At 55.0% G+C, this 19,155-nt stretch overlaps 1 protein-coding gene across 4 annotated transcripts in view; it reads right to left on the bottom strand.

The window, feature by feature from the left end:
- Window positions 1-19,155, bottom strand: part of ZNF236 (zinc finger protein 236) — an 85,282-nt gene that overhangs the window by 2,215 nt on the left and 63,912 nt on the right. For 3 of the 4 annotated variants that reach the window (XM_079108245.1, XM_079108246.1, XM_079108244.1), the window contains exons 23-30: window positions 18,553-18,698; window positions 18,219-18,459; window positions 17,688-17,867; window positions 14,737-14,924; window positions 8,486-8,617; window positions 5,215-5,409; window positions 3,896-4,025; window positions 1,187-1,363 (exon numbers count right to left, since the gene is read on the bottom strand). In XM_079108245.1, the coding sequence (XP_078964371.1) occupies window positions 1,187-1,363; window positions 3,896-4,025; window positions 5,215-5,409; window positions 8,486-8,617; window positions 14,737-14,924; window positions 17,688-17,867; window positions 18,219-18,459; window positions 18,553-18,698 (1,389 nt within the window). Of the gene's footprint in view, window positions 1-1,186; window positions 1,364-3,895; window positions 4,026-5,214; window positions 5,410-8,485; window positions 8,618-8,660; window positions 8,833-14,736; window positions 14,925-17,687; window positions 17,868-18,218; window positions 18,460-18,552; window positions 18,699-19,155 lie in introns of those variants that run through there. The other variant, XM_079108247.1, reaches the window with a different exon arrangement.

Here is a 19,155-nt window from a genome sequence, read left to right as displayed (position 1 = left end):
AAGGAAAGCAGCCTCAGGTGCCTTCAAGGAGACCAGCCGCCAGGACGGCACCACCCGACTCTCCGCTCGGGGAAAGAAAGAAGGGTCTGAGCTGGGCTGACCAACTCTGTGGGTGAGTCAGCATGGGGTGCAAGCAGCACCGGGCACTCAGTGTCCACAGGGCACCAGGGACCAGTGGGTAGCAGCCCACGTCCACAGGGACGGCTGTCTAAGAGGAAGGAAAGCAGGAGCTCTATGGAGCAGGTGTTGGAGGGACATCCCCCAGTACGGACTGCTCCTTCTACCCCTCGGATGCCCCGGACACCTCCAGGTGCAGCCCACTGGACGCACAAAGGACGGCCTGCCATCACTCGCAGAGCGCACCATCGTGCACACACTAGTCACTCCCAACAGCTGCAAACCCCTGCTCACACCAGAGCTCCTGGCGGACTTAATGTCCACACTCCCAGCACAGCTGCTGGCACCAGGCGGCCCACTCCGGGCATCTGTCCTCATTTCTTCCTTAAGTAAAGGCCCTGGTGCTAAGCGTTGCGTGGGAAATAGCGAGAGAGGACAGGCCTCGGCTCACACTGACACCGCCTGTTCTGCTGTGAGAGACCCTAGTGGATCAACACAGACAAACTGAGGCCCAGGAGGCAGGCTGACCCTGTCCCCTGGGCACTGAAATAGCCCTTGACCTGATGAGCACAGGGCAGGGCCTCCAGTAATACTGCAGTCAGACATGGTGCAGCAGCTTGGGATGCCCAGCCCTGACCGCTCACTGTGGACAGCTTGTCTAGTAAGAAGCAAGCACATCAAGCATGCTGCCTGGGTACAGGTTCTGGGTGGCACCTTGCTCCTGAGGAACTTCTACATCCTCTAATAAACGGGACGTCTGGCCTCCTGGGATTCTACGTGCACGTGTGAGTGGCGCCCCACTCAGGCACATCAGTGTGCAGACTGCCCCAGCACGTCCCTCTGAGCCAGGACGGCTGAGACGCCAGCAGGGCCACACTAGAGACCAGAGCAACCAACGCCCTGGCCTCCGGGCCTGCTCTGCCCACGGACCTCACCCCTCCTGGCCTCTCCAACCAGGTCTTGTTCCCCATAAACTAGGTGGACGCATGCCACACAGGCCACCGTGCGAACTGCATGGAACAGCGCACAAGACTCGCGGCCGAGAGCCTGCTCCCGAGGGAGGCCTCACCTGCGAAGCTGTGGGCCCGCTTCACGTGCAGCTTCATGTTGCTCTTCTGTGAGAAGCCCATGACGCAGTAGGCACACTTGTAGGGCCGCTCCCCGGTGTGCTTCTTCATGTGCACCTGCAGGGCGCTCTTCTGGTTGAAGGCCTTCTCACAGAGCGTGCAGCGGAACGGCCGCTCTCCTGCAGGGAAAGCCACCGTCAGTGCCACGTTCAAGGAATGATACCCTTTCGGGAAAAAAGGTACGATTTTTGAAAAGACCACAGTGATGGTCTTCCCAGGGTTCTCGTGCAGATTGCTAATGAGCAGGACTCTGGAAAATCCACTTCATGCTAAGACACAAACTAAAACTGATCAAAAGCTACCCAAAGCCACAGAAGCATGCAGAAATAAAAGCAGAACACGTAGTTTACATAACACATCTCTGATGCATTTTGTGCAGAAAGGACAGAGAATCAAATCCATTTACCATACGGTAAAAGGGACGCATGTTAATATTCTATTTAGTTGCTTTGACGCTGACGCACAAGTGGGACAGCGGAGGGCAGAGCTGCCACGTCCAACGCCTGTGAGGAGCCACCTGGACGACCACCAGGGCGCGGTCCCCCTCCGGGGCCTTCTTCCCAGTCCCCGGGGTGGTGTGGCTTCTCCCCTTGCTGCTCTGTGCAGTGGCCCTTCCCACAGGCTTCCAGAGCCCGCTTGCACTGCAGGCCCCGCTGCTCCTCCCAGGCATGCCTGGTGCCAACGGCTCTGGCACGAGCTGTGCTGGCCCATTCTTCCTTCTTTGTGGGGGCCGCGGGGCTGCAGCAGAGCAGAGAGGGCCTCTGCCCTCACCCTCACCACTGACAATAGGGTCTCACTCCTCCATGCTTGTGGGCTGCAGGGAGGAAGGACGGAGGCCACCCATGCTGCTGCGCTCCGAGGTGACAGGAGGCTGGGGCGGCCCAGGAGGGAGCCTCCCAGAGCACCTGAGCGCAGGCGAGGCCTGACCGCGGCGTCCCAGCACCACAACTTGGTAAGGGCAGAAGCTAACCCACTCCCCGCCCTCGCGTCTCCTCAGGTCGCAGACGACTTGGTGACTTAAAACAGCTGGAAAGGATGCCAGTGACCTGAGAGGGCGGACGGGCCCTGAGAAGCCCAGCGGCTGCAGGGAGCAGCTGCTCAGCCTGGTGCCCTCGGTGGCTCAGGCCGCACTTGTCTTTGCTCTCAGGGCTCAGTCACTGGAGGAGGGCATCTAGCCAGGACTTCCACCCCAAATGAGAATGTGACAGAAGGCTCATCAAGGGACATGAGATGGCACTAGGCAACCTGCAAATTAGAAAACGTTTACCACCACAGGACCCATGCAGCCACGGGGGACGCCAGGGGCAGCTGCTGTTCCCTCTTACTTATAGACAGTGGAGAAATGCAGAGACGGGAATATAAATGGTGCTTTTAAAATATCAAATGAAAACATTTAAATTCTTAATGTACCCAGTTTGATTAGCAGTGAATACTTGAGAAAATGGAAATATTCACACTAAAACCATAGACACGGTACATTTCAGTCCCCAGTTTTAGAAATGTCACAGATATTTAACAAAACACGAGAGACCTTAGGCTCAGTGGAAATCTGGCTCAATGTGGACGGCGCTCTCTGCACTGAGCTGCAGCTCTCCAGGGAGGGTCACAGTCGCCACTGTGCCATACAGCCCTCCAGGTCCACTTGCTGGAGTCCCAACAAACTCCACTGCAGACCAGAAGGGACCGTGGTTCCACCATGTCACCCTGATGTCCACACCAGTGGTCTCTCTGCCTCCCTCGCGATGCCTCTACCTCGTTCTAAAGGAAATGGGCTGTCTGGCGCTGAGCAAGCCGCTGCACAGACCTCTGCTCTTCATGCAGTCCCTGTGCTGCACACCGGGTGGTACGAGGATCGGAGCCTGCAGCCCAGGCCACAGCCGAGAATAAGACAGGCAGCCCTCATGCCCTGAGCTGCGGGCTGGGAGGACAGACCCATTCAGGGCACCGTGGGCCAGGTGGCCCTGAGGCTCATGGAGCTACAGGGGTTGCTGGGGAAGAGATGTGCAAGCTGCCCCTGAAGAGGTGTCAGGAGCCAGCAGGAGGCGGAGGACAGTGCAGGCTGAGCAGGGCAGGTGGCTAGGAACCGGCGGCATGGGGGCAGGGGGTGCGTCTGCACGCCCCAGGGGTGGAAGGGATGAGGGCCTCAGGTTCGCCTCACAGGTCTGGCTGGCTGGCCTCTGGACGGGAGCAGTGGACACAGCCAGAGGGACCTGGTCCTGCTGACTGGCTAATGCGGGGTGATGGGGCAGGAGGAGGTGGGGCGATACCCTGGCAATAGGGGCAGGACAGGCTGAGAGTGGCCCCGGGCAGTCTCTGTGCTTGTTTTTCCCTAGGACAAGAGGCTTGAGCAGAGGTAGGTGGGACAGGAAGTCTGAAGACAGAAGAGAGACGAGGATGTGGGCTGGAGGGCGGGCAGGAGCCCTCCACTGCTCGGCTGGAGGCAGGGAAGGTGGCCCAGGAGCACACGCCTGATGGCGTCCACTCCTGTGGAGATGGTGCAAGCAGCAGACTCTCCCTTGAAGCAGCCAGTGAGGAGAGCACACGACCAGAAGCCAGGGAAGAATGGAACGTGTGGACAAGGCCCGTGAAGAACGCAGAGCCCCACCCAGGGTGTCCATACCGACTGCCCGGAAGCCCTGCCTGCTCCTTACCTGTGTGGATGCGGCTGTGTCGCTCCAGCTGGCTTGGCTTGGCGAATGCCTTGTCACAAGTGTCACACTTGAACACTCTGGGCTTCTGAGAGCTCAAGGAAGGGCCAGCCTGGTGCGTCAGCATGTGCTCCTGGAGGACAGGAAAGGGCAAGAGGGCACATCAGAGCAGAGCAGAACTTGAGAGGCTTGAGCAGCTAAGCAAGGCCAGTCACTGCAAAGACCCATAAGCAGCAAGGCCAACCAAGGGCTGAGGTCTGATGGCCTGCCTAGGACAGGGCTGGTTAGCAGTCAGAGGGTGAGGGGCCTGGGGCTTCCCCGGGAGACTGGGGACATTAGCGGTGAGTCGAGGGAGAGCGCTTGGGAAGCCCTGCTCGGCTGCTGTCTGACCCGAGTCTGCCTAAGTCCTGGCCGGGGTAGGCTCCCCGCAGACACCTGCAGCTGTGGGCAGCTCTTCCGGTACACAGCTACCACCTGGCAGGGAGCCTGGGCTTCTGAAGCCATCCTGCCATTTTGTGCCTTGGATGCTGCACGTCTATCCATTTGTCAAGTGATCCTACGTTGTGTGCTGGCGTCGTCTCAGACACTTGGCGTCTGCTGGGCTGCAGGCTGCAGGCCCCCGAGGACGGCCGATGCTGCGTTCTCAGTGTGTCCAGGTGTGAAGGTGCCGCCCTATCCATGCCCAGGACAGCCAGGTGGCGGGAGACGAGAACCGGGCTCCACAGAAGTGGCGTCCCAGAGTCACAGCTGCACAGGGCGGTAGACTCAAGCTGGGCCTGAGCACAAGCCAGGCACATCTGCTGGCAGTGCCACATGCCTGCCCGACCCGCTTGCACACAGCTGGGCTTGTTCTTCCCGCGCAGTCTGGGTTTCTGCCCTCCTGGTCTCTGTCACATCTACATATGATCATGTGGGACTCAGCTCTCGGAGGACACAGCCACCTGCTTCTGGAACCATTTTCTTTGCCCACAGGCACCAGAGTCCCCTCAACTGACCCGAGGGCAGAATGAAACCGAACTCCTGAAAGTGCTGCCTGGGCTCTGGGGGCCTCCATCCCCTCCCGCGTCTGTGGCCAGTCCTGCCTCTTCAGGAGGACGTTCACACAGTCTCCTGCTGGAGGGGTCGTGGCCCAGAGCAGAAGGCTGAGGGCGTGCACCGGAGGGAGGCGAGCTGCCTCACCTGAGGGGGGAGGGGCTGGACCCAGGCCAGCAGCTGAGCACGGGGGCTGCTGGCGTGTGCTGGGCGCAGAACACCCACTCGCTGGCCCCACAGGACGCGCATTCAAGTTGTGCTCCCCAGGAGTGGCCGGCCAAGGGTCCTACCTTGAGGTGCGTGGCGCGCTTGAAGGCCTTCCTGCAGACGCGGCAGCCGTGGATGCGCTCCTTGCCGTGGGCCTCCTTGCTGTGGTGCATCAGCACGGCGGCCGAGGGGAAGCTGCGCTCACACTCCAGGCACTGGTGAGCGGGGCCGTCCTTCTCGGGCTGGCTGCCGGGGGCCAGGGCGGAGACGTCAGCCACCTGGGGGCATCGGGTCTGGGTCACTAGACACACGAGCACGGCAGCGCCACACCTGCTCACACCTTGCCGCTGAGGCTGGGTGCCGCGGCCGCGCTCCTGCAATGCCCTCCATGCTGCTGCCCGGCACCCGTGAAGTCACTGGCCGAGAGCAGGTCAGCCCACCACTCCTTCCTGGCCACTCTGGGCCAGGCAGTCCGCCACACCAAGCCCCTCTCCTCAGCCTAGCAACACAGGAGTAAGGCCACCTGCCTGCTAGAGCCGTGCGGCCTGCGAGGGGTGCAGGGGAGGCACTGGGCACCCCTGGGCACAGACTCGGGCAGGCGGCAACACTGGCCTACAGGGACCACCGAGGCTGCACAAGTACAGCCCCACTGCTTCAGAAGCAGGACAGCTCTGGCAGAGGGCCGTCTCGGCAAACGGCACCAGGATACTCCTTAGGAAAGCCCATAGCCTTTGTTTAGACTACAGCATGTCCCCGATCACTTCCATGGTGCCACTGTCCACCACTCAAAAGCACACGTGCAGAGGGCCATCGCTGCGGACGGCAGACTGAGCTCCGAGGAGAACTCGCCAGCACGCCTTCCTGCCCGGCTGTGCTCTTTCACAGACATGGAGGCCAGAGGGACGCGCTAAAGCAGCATGCTGGACCATGGCCAAGGGCTGCCACAGGCGCTCTGGACAGAAGAGACTGAGGGAGGAAAGAAACCCAAACCCAGAAGATACTGCAAATACGGGGCGACTCTACACGCCCGTGTGAGAAAACAAACGGAACTCCTCGTGAGCCAAAAGAGCCTAAAGCCCTGTAAAACATGACGCCCAAAGCCGCTCTGTGCTCGCAGATACAAAGAGAAAGAAGTCACGTGGGTGAAAGAAACGACAGAGCGCGGAGCACACAGCATTCCCCATCTGAAACAGGCGCCAGGAGCCACAGCAGCAGAGACAGGGCTGCCTGTAGCCAGAGCCCACTCTGCGAAGCCACACGTCAGCATCTGGTCCCCTGCACTCAGGAGAGAAGCAGCCCAGCACAGCGGCAATGCCTGGGCCAGCGCATCTGGAGGCTGAGGCAGGAGGATCACAATTCAAGGCCAGTCTCTGCAATTCAGAAAGATATACCTCAAAATAAAAAACAGAAAGAGCTGGAAGCACCCCTGGGGTCAATCCCCCGTACTGGGAAAAAACGGAGAGAGAGACCGACTCTAAAAACAAGGTCCACAAAAGCACTGTCCGCACAAGGAAGAACCAGCAGGTGACCAGGTCAGAAACCAGGCTCCAAACGCGGCAGAAGCCCCGGTCACAACCTGGGCGTGAGCCGCTGGCTGCTGTGACTGCTGTCCCCAGTGCTCTGCTGATTCCACAGCCATGTGCCTCAGCGCTCCAGAGGCACACGGATGGCAGGGAGACCTGCGAGTCACACTTGCCAGGAGGGGGAACACGGGGAACAGAGCGCGCGTGGCGTGACCTTCAGGTGTCAGAGCCAGACATCAGGTACATCCAATCTGTGTGTGTATGCGCTGTGTGTGTGGTAAGTGCTATGCATGTGTGTGTGCAGTAAGTGTTGTGCATGTGTGTGCGGTAAGTGCTGTGCATGTGTATGCGGTAAGTGCTGTGCATGTGTGTGTGCGGTAAGTGCTGTGCATGTGTGTGTGCTGTATGTGCAGTAAGTGCTGTGCATGTGTGTGTGCGGTAAGTGCAGTGCGTGTGTGTGGTAAGTGCTGTGCATGTGTGTGTGCGGTAAGTGCAGTGCATGTGTGTGTGCAGTAAGTGCAGTGCATGTGTGTATGCGGTAAGTGCAGTGCATGTGTGTGTGGTTAGTGCTGTGCATGTGTGTGTGCTGTGTGTGTGGTAAGTGCTGTGCATGTGTGTGTGCAGTAAGTGCAGTGCATGTGTGTGTGCAGTAAGTGCTGTGCATGTGTGTGTGCAGTAAGTGCTGTGCATGTGTGTGTGCGGTAAGTGCAGTGCATGTGTGTGTGCGGTAAGTGCTATGCATATGTGTGTGCGGTAAGTGCTGTGCATGTGTGTGTGCCGTGTGTTAAGTGCTATGCATATGTGTGTGCACTGTGTTTGTGTGGTAAGTGCTGTGCGTGTGTGTGTGGTGTATGTGTGTGTGGTGTGTGTGGTGTATGTGTGGTAAGTGCTGTGGTGTGTGTATGTGTGTTAAGTGCTGTGTGTGTGTGTGTGTAAGTTCTGTGCATGTGTGTGCTGTGGATGTGCTTTGCATTGTGTGTGGTGTGTATGTGTGGTAAGTGCTATGCATGTGTGTGAGAGGTGTGTGTGGTAAATGCCATGGTGTGTAAGTGGTGTGCATGTGTGTGCTATGTGTGTGATGTGTGTATAGTAAGTGCTGTGTGTGCTGTGTTTGTGTGGTATGTTTGTGTGTGGTATGTGTGTGGTAGTTTGTGTGTGTGGTGTATGTCGTGTGTGTGGTATGATACGTGTACGTGGTGATTGTGTGGTATGCTGTGCATGTAGTACGTGTGTGGCATGTGTGTGGTGGGTGCTGTGTGTGTGTGGTATGCTGTGCGTGTGTGTGGTACGCTGTGTGTGTTGTGTGTGGTGTAGTGCGTGTTCAGTGTGTGTGGTGTGTATGTGTGTATGTGTGTGTGGCGAGTGCACGGGGTGGAGGGACGTCAAGAAGCAGAGGCAGGCGGGGTGGCCTCCTCCCACCATCGAGTGGCCTCGGTCCCGCTCGCAGGCCCAGAGCCTGGTGGGGACCTGCTGCTGGGTGGGATGCCACGTGCACTCGGCCCGGGCGCAGGGCTGCTCTGCCGACCCCAAGCCTCCAGTACTCTGACCTCTTCCCAAACGGCTCCCACATGGGACGGGCCGTGCCGCGGGGACAGGCCCAGCACACGTGCAGACGCGCAGGCCATGCAGACGCACGTGGAGCAGGGCGGCTGGAGGTGGGGACACCACATCACAGGGCAGAGTGCCAGGGAGGGCCGCCTCCACAAGGCAGCCACTGTCCTCGGGCGCAGCCCTATCGCTCCTCGGAGGCCAGTCCCACCCACGCGGGACCCTGTGAAGCCCAGCATGCCTGCCTCAGCCCACGCGTGGGGACAACATGGACCCAGTGTACCTGGTAGGCAATCTCCTCACAGGCGCCCGACGAAGACTGCGGGGTGTGGCTCACTAGTATGACTTGCGGCGAGCCTGCGCCACCTTGGCCCGAGAGAGAGGGATCCGCGAGCAGCGCCGGGAACTGCTGGCCCTGCAAAGGATCGTGGTTACTTCACTGCGTGTCCAGGCACCCGCCAGTCAAGCAGAATTCAAAAGCCCTTCTGTGGCGCGGCCACTGCGGAAAGCGAGACTCACCAGGCCACACAGCACCAGAGAAATGAAAATCTAGGTCCACTTGAACTCCTGAGGACAAAGGTCACGGCAGCACTATGGACAGCCAGAGTGGACACAGTGTGATGCCACCAACTGAGGAATGCACAAAGGCACACAAAGGCAAGCTGTGGTGCAGCAGTGTGGGCCAGGACCGTCCCCAGAGGCTCACAGACTGAGAAAGGACCTGGTCCCCAGGGCAGCAGTGTTTGAAGGTGAGCTTGGAGGTGGGTGGACCACCAGGGGTCTCGTCTCTCTCCACAGAGGGACTCATAGCGCAGGGGATCCTGGGAGGTGGTGGACACTGCGGACTCTCTGCCCTCGCTCTGCCGCCCAGTTGGAACGTGGTGAGCAGCTCTGCTCTGCCCTTCCCACGGGGTCTCACCACAAGCCCACAGGGATGGGGTCAACCATGGGCCAAAAGAAACCCTCCCTCCCGGAGACGTCCTCGGGTACGCCGTCACAGCGACAGGAAGCGAACACAGTGGGATAGTATCTGGCAGTAAAAGAACTGAGCACAGATACAAGCTGCAACGTGGATGGACCTTAAAAACACCATGCAAACTGAAAAACGTCAGTCACAAAAGCCTGCATGCTCTATGATTCCACACGGAGGAAACAGGCAGAAACAGAAGGAGCAGAAGGGACCCCAGGGGCTAGAGGCACAGGAGAGGGCCAGGGCTGCCCAGGCAGGGAGAAGAGGGGCCTGAGTGACAGGGCACCAGGCTTCCCTGGGGTACTGAATGTGCCTCAACTGCACAGGTGATGATGCACGACCAATGCGCTGCACCGTGTGGCTGTGACACGTCATGATCCATTCCCCATCCAGGGGAGCCAAGCTGCTCCCACGTGAGACTTACTACAAACACTGTGCTCGGCGTGCTGAGACGGACGTTTGTGGAGCCTGGGTAGACTTTCTTGTCCTCAATAAACACTTAGTAACTACGTGTTAATGGGGTACAGTGTGATGGAACCCTAGAACTCCCTGCTTCCAGGGACTTGGAGACCCCAGGTCCCCCCACGTCACCTCAGCTGATAGACTGCCTTTCATGGTTACCCGGGGGAGAACCACTCAGCCATAAAAACTGTCCTTTTAATTATGTGGGTGGACTCTGGAATGATATCATACTGCGATCTGAGTTTTCACATACACTTAGTACAGGGAAAAGGGTGATCATTTGTTTTAAAACAGTCATGCCATTTTCCTGTCATGTACAAAACTGCCCGGGGTCTGTGATACAGGCAACAGTAGCTAGAGGACAGAGAAGAGAGCGCAGAGAGGGCCAATGACAGCAGGGCGGCTGCAGCGGAAAGGCCCTCAGTCTGCAATGCCACACTGACACGGGAGCTCACACAGCCTGAACGGCCACACGCTGCAATGCCACACTGACATGGGAGCTCACACAGCCTGAACGGCCACACGCTGCAATGCCACACTGACACGGGAGCTCACACAGCCTGAACGGCCACACGCTGCAATGCCACACTGACATGGGAGCTCACACAGCCTGAACGGCCACACGCTGCAATGCCACACTGACATGGGAGCTCACACAGCCTGAGTGGCTGTGGTGAAAAGCGCACTCTCTGGGCGTGTGGTGCTGCCTCTGATCACCGCTGCCTGGGAGGCTGCGGCTGCTCCCACTCACCCACTGCGGTGACCCTTCTGTGGTGCCAGTGGCACACTGCGAGCATCACCTGCCTACACTATCTGAAAAATGGTGTCAATCAAACTGGACTTGTTCATTCAGGTTTCTTCTTTTTTTAATCAAAGACAAGATAAAAAAGGAAAACCTGCTAGGCAGAAATGCTGATACACATAGGAATCACTGTTGGCTCACAAATTCAGACATTCCCAGTCTAAAGCCAGATACTGATATGCTTTACACAAATTCCTCAGTTAGAAATCTAGAGTCCAGTGAAGTCTACACTGGAGAATCCACACGTCACAAGTGAACCCACTAACACGCCACTGCCCAAGGTTTGTTGGGCTGCACGGTGATCTATGCTCGGCGCACTCTTCGCTGCACCCAGTCCCCACTGAGGCAGAAGCGGCAGCGCTCTGCACTCCCCGCGGGCACGGGACGCCCTCTGGAGCATGTGTGCCCAATGCCTGGGCCTGCAACCGCACCAGGGAGGCCAGTGCTGCACCGCCCGGCTGCTGCGCCTGAGCCAGGGGAGGCTGCTGGACCCACTAGGTGCTGGCGAGAGCCGGGAACGCCAATGGCCCACCCCGCTGGGGAATGTTGAAAAATGACCAAGGGTTCGACACTGATGACAAAGCTTGATATGACAGCAAGTTTCCCAGGTCACTACCAGGCCCCTGAGAGTCGATCAAGTTCACTCACCACAGGGACTGAAATGTCATCAGAAAATATATTTAAGGAAATTACTTAAGAATGTTTTTGCTTTTAGAACCACTTTTCTTTCTTTCACAAACTACATAAAGAAAAATAGTAATATATAATGAACATCTGTGACTCAAAACTTTCAGACATCCATAGTGATCACATATTTAACTGTTGCCTCCTCTTGGTTCCCTGGGACCCTGGTGAAACCGACTCTTCAGCCTGACCCTCTCAGGGCTCTGGCTCCCTTCCTCCCTAACCTGAGGAGCACGTGAGATGCCAGGACCAGCATAAACCCCACGAGCTCATCTCCTACTGACAGCTGCCTATCACCTGTCTCACCATCACGAACGGCTAATTCTCATGACCACCTCCTTGAGTTTCAGGTCATATTTTTATAACAGTAAACAATAACTTACAATTTGACATTTTCTTATTTGTTCATTAAGCTCTTGGTAACAGTGATTTCAATTATACAAGCATCTATTATTCATACGTAAGAGGAATGCCATTCAAAAAGCTCTTAAGAAAGGTTCACAAAGCTTTTCTTCAAGTTTTCAGACTATTACATCAAGGTAGGATATGAAGTTTGCCACTTAACAGGAAAGAGATTCAAATGAGTCTACACAATTTCTACTGGAATACTTCAAGTTGCTTTTTCTCTTTGTCTTTCCTTTTTTGCGGGGAGGTGGGGATAATGATGCTAATTCATCATTTGGGGTTTTAAACTTTGTATTTAAGATTTTAAAGCACAGTAACAAACGCAGGGCTGGCATACCCCCAAAGAATTCCAGAAGCACTGCCAGTTCTCCTGCAGGAGTTCAGTCTGTAACCTGCAGCCCACAGCCCAGGCGGGCTGAGCAGGAGGGTCAGGTGCCCAGGTGGGAGGATCCACTAGGCGGCAGGGATAGGACTCATGTTGGCATGGGCTCTCAGGGAGGGCACAGGGCAGACCTGCAGCAGTGGCCGCCAGCACGCACAGCCCGAGTCTGGGACGATATAACTAGAGGACAAGAAAGGGGGCCAGTGACAGCAGGCAGCTAACGGAGAGCCTCCTGTGCCAAACAGAGTGCTCTGGACTTTGGAACAAGATGGGGGTGGTCACAGGGCAGCGCCCATTAAGAAAAGGTCACCCACCTTGCCGGGTCTCTCCCTGAACCAGGCCACCCTTGTCCGTCCATCCTAGGGCTCAGTCATACGGCACTTCATTCACAAGCCCTCCTGTAGGCCACACACGCTCTTAGCAAAACCCTTCCGACGCGCTCACAGCGCTTCTGGGAGTAACAGCAGCCCAGCACCAGAAGCCCACAGCCCCGTGTTCTGCAGAAGAGGCAGACAGCCCATGCAGACACTCAGACTTTCACATACAACTCACCCATGATACTGAGCATTTATTGCACTTTCACTTTAATTATAACTAATAATTCTCAAAGTGATAAATAATACATACATACACTTATACACTTCTTCTGGTGGGGGGATACTAAGGATTAAATCCAGGCAGAGTTTGCTTTTCAGTTGTATCTCCAGCCCTTTTTATGATTTTTTAAAATTTTGAGATAGGGTCTCACTATGTTGCTTTGGGCCTCAGTAAGTGCCTGAGGCTAGCCTTGAACTTATGATCCTCCTGCCTCAGCCTCCTGAGCCACTGGAATTATAGGTGTGCACCACTGCACCTGGCTCAATGTGATATAATCTAACACAGAAAATCACTCTCATAACTACTGAAACATTTAGGCTTCTAATCAACTTCATCCTCGCACCTCCTACCCAAAGCATTGAATTGACTGAATCCATAATTCAAGTAACTTTGACTTCATGGCTACCTCTTTAACTACCAGAGTTTAAACCACATAACAAAAGAAGCATCAAGGGCCACGAAAGCAGCTCGACAAGGACAGGAGGCACCAGGCCCTCGCCTGGGGAGGCCAGAGGCTTACGGAGGCAGCTGAAAGCAGGCTCCACTCACTCCCGCACCCGCTGACCCTGACCAGGAATGCAGCAGCAATAAGAAGCCAGAAGACAAGTCCAGCCTCAGCTGCCATGGATCTCACGCCAGGAGCCAAGTGCTATCTGGATGCTATGTTACTTGGGGTGCCATCACACCCGGCCTCCTGTCCCGCCTGCTGGCAGATCTGACGGTCTAACTGTTCCCATGCTGCCTAACAACGGTCACGGGTGGGGAGCGTTAAAGCGGCTAACCCTCGGTGAGGGTGTTAAGCCCCCACCTCTAAAAAAATGTTTCAGTCACTTACATTTTAAGGTGGTTGTTTAAGCTTTTAACATTTAGAAGGTATACAACAGCAAGGTGCAACAAACAGAGATTGACTGTCATGTAAGAGAAAGTAAATATGTGCTAAGATACAGGTACTCACTGCACAGACCTCAGGATGCAATGAGGGAACACGCCAGCTACCGTGCTGTGGTGTGTGGTGTACTGGCTTCCTAGGGCCACAAATGGTCTGTCCTGGGTTGGGCAGGCAGGTGCCCTGAGGGAAAGCACGGTAGGGCCAAGCAAGGCAGGACACACGCAGGGCTACCCGCTGCAGCTGCTACTTCCAGGGAGCACAGGCCCTGCAGCCATTCTGGTCATCTCAGGGTGGGCCAGCAGGCGGGCGAAAGCCCCCTTCGCCAGCACGCAAGCCTTTCAAGGGCGTATCTGTGGCTGTGGGATGGACAAGGCTGACCCTGTCCTGGAGCAGCGCGGGAGATGCTGTTTGGTGAACGACAGCGAGACTTAACAGAGCGGTTTCTCCAGCAGGTGCTAAAACAGGTGTGGGGCCAAGGTGCTTGCAATGCCAAGTTCTTGTTTTTCTTGTACAATGAGTCCAAAAAGCAGGAATGGAACAATCAAAGAAAGTGCTTTGCTCTAAGGCAAGCAAACGAGTGGAAAGGAGCCCACTTTCTAACTCTACTGCCAGTGCTGCTCTTAGGACAGCCAGGGATCAGTTCACAGAACCCATGTTCCGTCCATCAGCCAGGGACAGGGCCTTCAGATCAACCATCAAGAGTCTGACTTAGCTCTACTATGATCAGTCTTCACTGTGGTTAATCATGATTTATCATTCTCACTTTCAAATTAGGCTCTGAAAAGTTTTCCAGCATTTCAGCTCAAGGCGTCATGTAAAAATGCACACACCTGGATCCAGCGTGCACCCCGGAACCTAAATGGTTAGGGCAGCAACTTCCCCACCACACCCTGCAAACAGCACAGTACCCCTCAGCACGGCTCGCCAACAGGCGTACATGCTGTAGGGCCACTTACCAGGCTTTCCACTGTTAAAATTGTAAGAGAAGGCGTCCACAACACAAGTTTATACCACATGGTTCATATAAGAACAAACTGCTGGAAACTGTAAAAAATATGCATCTGTGTGTGTGACTACAAAGACTTAGAGGATCAACTAAATGAAAACGCGCACCGTGATTCCACCTTGGTATTGGATTGAAGGGTCTTTCTAATTGAATTTCTGTGCCTTCCGGTGTTGCCTGAAGTTTATCCCCTTTTTATGTCTAACATGTACTTTATTTAAACAAATTTTTATTTTGAAAGAAAATGTACAAAAACAATATACGTTGGGAAAGAGTGAACTTATGAAGTTTCTACAGTCGCCTTCTGAAAGGCCCCGTACTGCCCTCTGTGGACGCTCACCTGAGAGGTGATGTTCAGTGTGACCGTGTCCAGGCCTCCCGACAGCACGCCCTGAGTATCGGCCAGGGTCAGTGTGACACTGGCCTCTCCTCCCACTCCTGACGAAGACATGACCAGGTTCTGGGTGGAGATGGCCGACGGCGACACTGGTGCTGCTGAAGGCAGGTTCCCACTGGAGGGGCTGAGCTCTGCGAGGCGGGCAAGATGAAGCAGTCAGTCGGGAGCAGCACAGGGCAGGAGGCCGTCCCGCAGTGCACAAAGGACAGTCAGACCGTTAACCTATCTCACGGGAAGGACCTCCGTAGTGTCTCAATAGCTAAGCGCACGTGCCCTGCTGCTTACGGTGATGCTGGAAACAATCAGTAGAAGAGTGGAAGTAAGACCCACAGCCCAGTCACTGCTACCCCGCAGAGAGAAAGCCCAGGCGAGAACTCCCAGGACCAGAGACCACTGAAGAAAGCAAGCAGACTGAGCAGAGCTGGGCCCAGGTGGGCGGCAGAACCGGCTCGCTCTGCTGCTCTCCTTGGTGTCTTCACCTCAGTGTCCCCTGGCTCTGAAATGCAGGCAATCAAAAGAGCCCTCATGCAACCTTTAAATGCTGACTCACGCTGTCTTCAGTTTCTTCAGGAAAGGTAACAGAACTTGGGTACTCCCCGGCAGTCAGCGCTAGGAGGAATGAAGCTCTCTGGGGCAGAATGGGGCAAAGCCACACAACCTTCTGGCAAGCAGGAGGCTCACAGGGACTGTCCAGCCTGCCAGAGCCCCTGAAGGCTCCTGAGCATCAACACCAGCCGCACGCATGCTCCGTCCTCGCGTTCAAGACAGCAACTGAAGCCTTGGCTCAGGGAGCTCACCCCAAATACGGAGAAAAACAAAACAAAACAAAACCCTCTGCCAGCACCTTGAGAACCCCGCTGCATCGGCCAGGAGCCTGTCCAACAGCAAAGCCAGTTTCTCACCTGTAGCTGCCACTCTGCAAACACAAAGTGGCGAGGGACCCACCCTTGTGGAGCCTGACACTGTGCTGCACAGCCTGCAGCCTGGGAGCCACGGCTGCAGCGGGCGGGAGCTCCTCGCCACCAGCAGAGCGGCGCCGGGGCTCACCGTCCAGCTGCAGCTAGTCTGACTCCTGCTCTGCTTTTCATTGACAACTGGGCTGATCTGGAGAAGCAAAGGACTGTTGTTGCCTTTTACTCAATGGCTGATCTTCCCCGAACACGGGGCCTCATCAGCTGCTGGAAGCCTTCAAACCTAACACACACATGCTCAGGTGTGCACAGCATCTGACTCTATGAATCAACAGAAGGAAAAAGCCCATTCTACAAACCGAGGCAAACTCTGCCCAGCACGTCTCTGCTTCCAGCAGCGGCGCTCAATCCCGTGCTTCCTGCCCCTGCTCGGAGTGGGTGGGGAGGGCTGGCTTGGAGTCTGCAGCCAGTCACTCTCCACTGCCACAAGAAAACCACAGGGAGATCTAAGCCCAGTGTTAGGGCAGCCTCACCTCCGTGACTGATTTGAAGTTTTCTCCTAGGACAAAACTTTTAAGCCAAAACTTCAAAAACTAGTTGTATCCAGTACACGTTTTAATATATGTGTAAGCAGAAGAAAACGGCCACTACTCATAAACAGAGGAAACAAAAGCACAGCAGGAAACCAAAGAAGACAGTCCTGAACTGAAAGCAGAATCAGGCAGAATGGGGCCTTGCTCAACGCCCCGCACACTGGGGTACTCAAAGTTAATCTGATGGACAGCACAGCTTGCTTAAAATAACTTTCTTCATTTCCAACATTAAAAGTCAGATATACAAAAGGAAAGCAGAAAGTCACTGAGTTACTAAGAGGCAATGTTATTTTTTTGCTATCTAATCGCATCTAAAACTCCCAGCATGCCATTCAGAAGCAAAGTTCCACCTAAAAAACAAGCCCTCAAGTTCTCACGTGAAAAAAAGGAATAAAGATGCCATCCTGAAAAACAAAGGTCTCTGCTTTCTCAACATAATCTTTCTTTTAATCCCACTGCTAATTTCTGCAAAAATCTCACTGAAATAAAAGTGATACATCCTGGGTGCCTCACGGCTGGGCGGCTGGGAGCATGCTCTGCTGCGCCACCAGGCTTGCTCCAGGGGAAGCACCTTGCTTCCCCACAACACACCAGGGCTTCCACGGAAGGAATCTTCACTGTCCGCAAAATGGCTTTCTTATTTTCAAGGACAACCTCACAGGGTAGTTATGAGGATTAAGTGAGCGAGCATAAATGTGCCCATATTCAACAAGTTATCAGAATAACACCAGCACATAAAAATCCTCACATTAGAAAATGACTCCCGGCTCACACAAAGAGCTCAGGGCTGAGAACCATGGGGACAAAGCGTGCCAGACAGACAGGCTGGACACCAGCACAGGCCAGAGCACACGGAGACCAGTGGCCAGCCAGGACCCAGGTAGGCACATGTTCAGAGATGGGGGCGCCTGTGTGCTAACCAACCTTAGGACGGCTTACCTGTCCACCTTGAGTGAGCTCTACTGCCCATTGATATTTCGGGCTGGTTTACCTGCTGTGCAATGTTCTGCCATATTTTGAATTTCTCTATATAATCTAAGTAAACATCTGAGGACAAAGAGTTGGTGAGCACCACAGGTCACCCAGTAACCTGTCTCCAGTTTATGGAACATGAACAAGAATCACGAAGCTATCTGTTCTGCTCTTTGCTGAACACAATGTAGTGGAATCACAGACTCTCTAAAGACTAATCTGCGAATTATGTAGTCGCCTCCACTTATAGGAAGTGACCTGAGAAAACTACAAGCCTTGATTTCCAGCCCCGGAGTTCGCTGAGCCTGGATTTCTCCACATGACAAGTGCTTACTGAACCCTGGTTTTCTGCAGAACTGAGTCTGGAAGACGGAGGTCAGCGCAGCTGGAAGGAGGCTGGAAACGCAAACTTACTAACCAGAGATAGTCAGGGTGATCTCCTGTGGAGACCCCGAGGACGACGTGGCTGTGGGACCCGCCGCCTGGGCCAAGACCTGGCTGAGACTCGAGTTGTTGATGGTCAGGGTGATCTCGTGCGGGCCCGTGGAAGTGGACACAAGACCTTGCGAAGTCATCACTTGAGTGAGGTCCTGGGTCCCTGCTCATCAGTACAAAGCAAAACATAGCTGAGATCCAAAACTGCACATTTATCCTCAGGTGTATTAAAAGTAATTTAATTAAACTGTTATTTCAAAGGGATAAAGATTCAGAATGACCCATCCATCGCCTCCAGTTACTTCCTCTAAGACCCTGGGTCTGATCCAGAGCACCATAGGGACACATGGTACGTGCCCACGTGGACAGCCTTGCAACAAAACCAGACGTGGCATGAGCAGGGTAACTGCCAGCACAAGCCCTTCAGAGGCGCACTGAGCAAGCAGGCTGAGGACTCAGAGGAGCTCGCTTGACCCCAGGAAGGACAGGACCGTGACACCAACACAGGTCTCACCACTGCTGCTGGTGGTCAGCACAGAATCCTGCTCAGACAGTGGGCTGATGGTCAGATTGGCAGATGTCACTGTGGGCTGCAAGGACAGGCCTGAGATGGGCTGAATGACGACACTGGCGGGCACTGTGCTGTCTGGGGTCTGCAGAGAACTGTTCTGTGGGGCCGTGCCAGGCTCCCCCGAGAGTGGCTGCGTGAGCAGGTTGCCCTGCTGCAGCGTCTGCTGCAAAATACTGGGATCGATCTGCAAAGCAACACAGATGCCTGTCATGGACACTGTGTGCCTCCATGTGACTTGGACAATGCGAAAGCACAGAAACCACAGCCGTTACCACACCTGCAATGTGATGTTGTTGATGCTGGAGGCGTCGATTCCGGAAATCTGAACATTTGGCCCAACCAAGTTGGCAGCCAGCTGTAATTGGATGCCTTCCAGGGTGGCCAGGCTCCCGTCCGTCAGAGACACTGTCAGGTCACCACCAGCTGCCAGAGGAGGAGAAGGGAAGGGTCACACCATGAACGCTTTCGAATCTGATTTTCACACAGGGATTTTTAAATGAGTTTTATAAATGTTAACACACTAAAGTAATCCTGATATTTTCACGACACACATACATTATCTAATTGAATCATCACAAAACAAATCCTGTGAGATAAACATCAGGAGTATCTATTTTGAAAACATGTCAAAAAGTGGCTCAAAGAGAGTCCACAGGTAAGACCCAGGTCTGGAAATAGCAGTGCCCAAGAAACACCAGTCCAGCTTTAACTGTGCTGCAAGGCACCCAGATGTCTGCTGCAGCTAAGAACTGCTGTGCTTCCTGCCAGTTATGAACAGACCCGGCAGCCAGGATGCTTTCCACAGACTGCAACCCGTCCACAGACTGCAACCCGGGGATCTGGGTAACTCCACTGTACTGGAAGCTACGCCAATGAGTGT

Source organism: Sciurus vulgaris, assembly GCF_902686455.1.
Source record: "Sciurus vulgaris genome assembly, chromosome: 13".
Classification (NCBI taxonomy): domain Eukaryota; kingdom Metazoa; phylum Chordata; class Mammalia; order Rodentia; family Sciuridae; genus Sciurus; species Sciurus vulgaris.
Note: the sequence above shows the minus strand (reverse complement) of the source record. Positions and strands in the feature narration are given on the sequence as shown.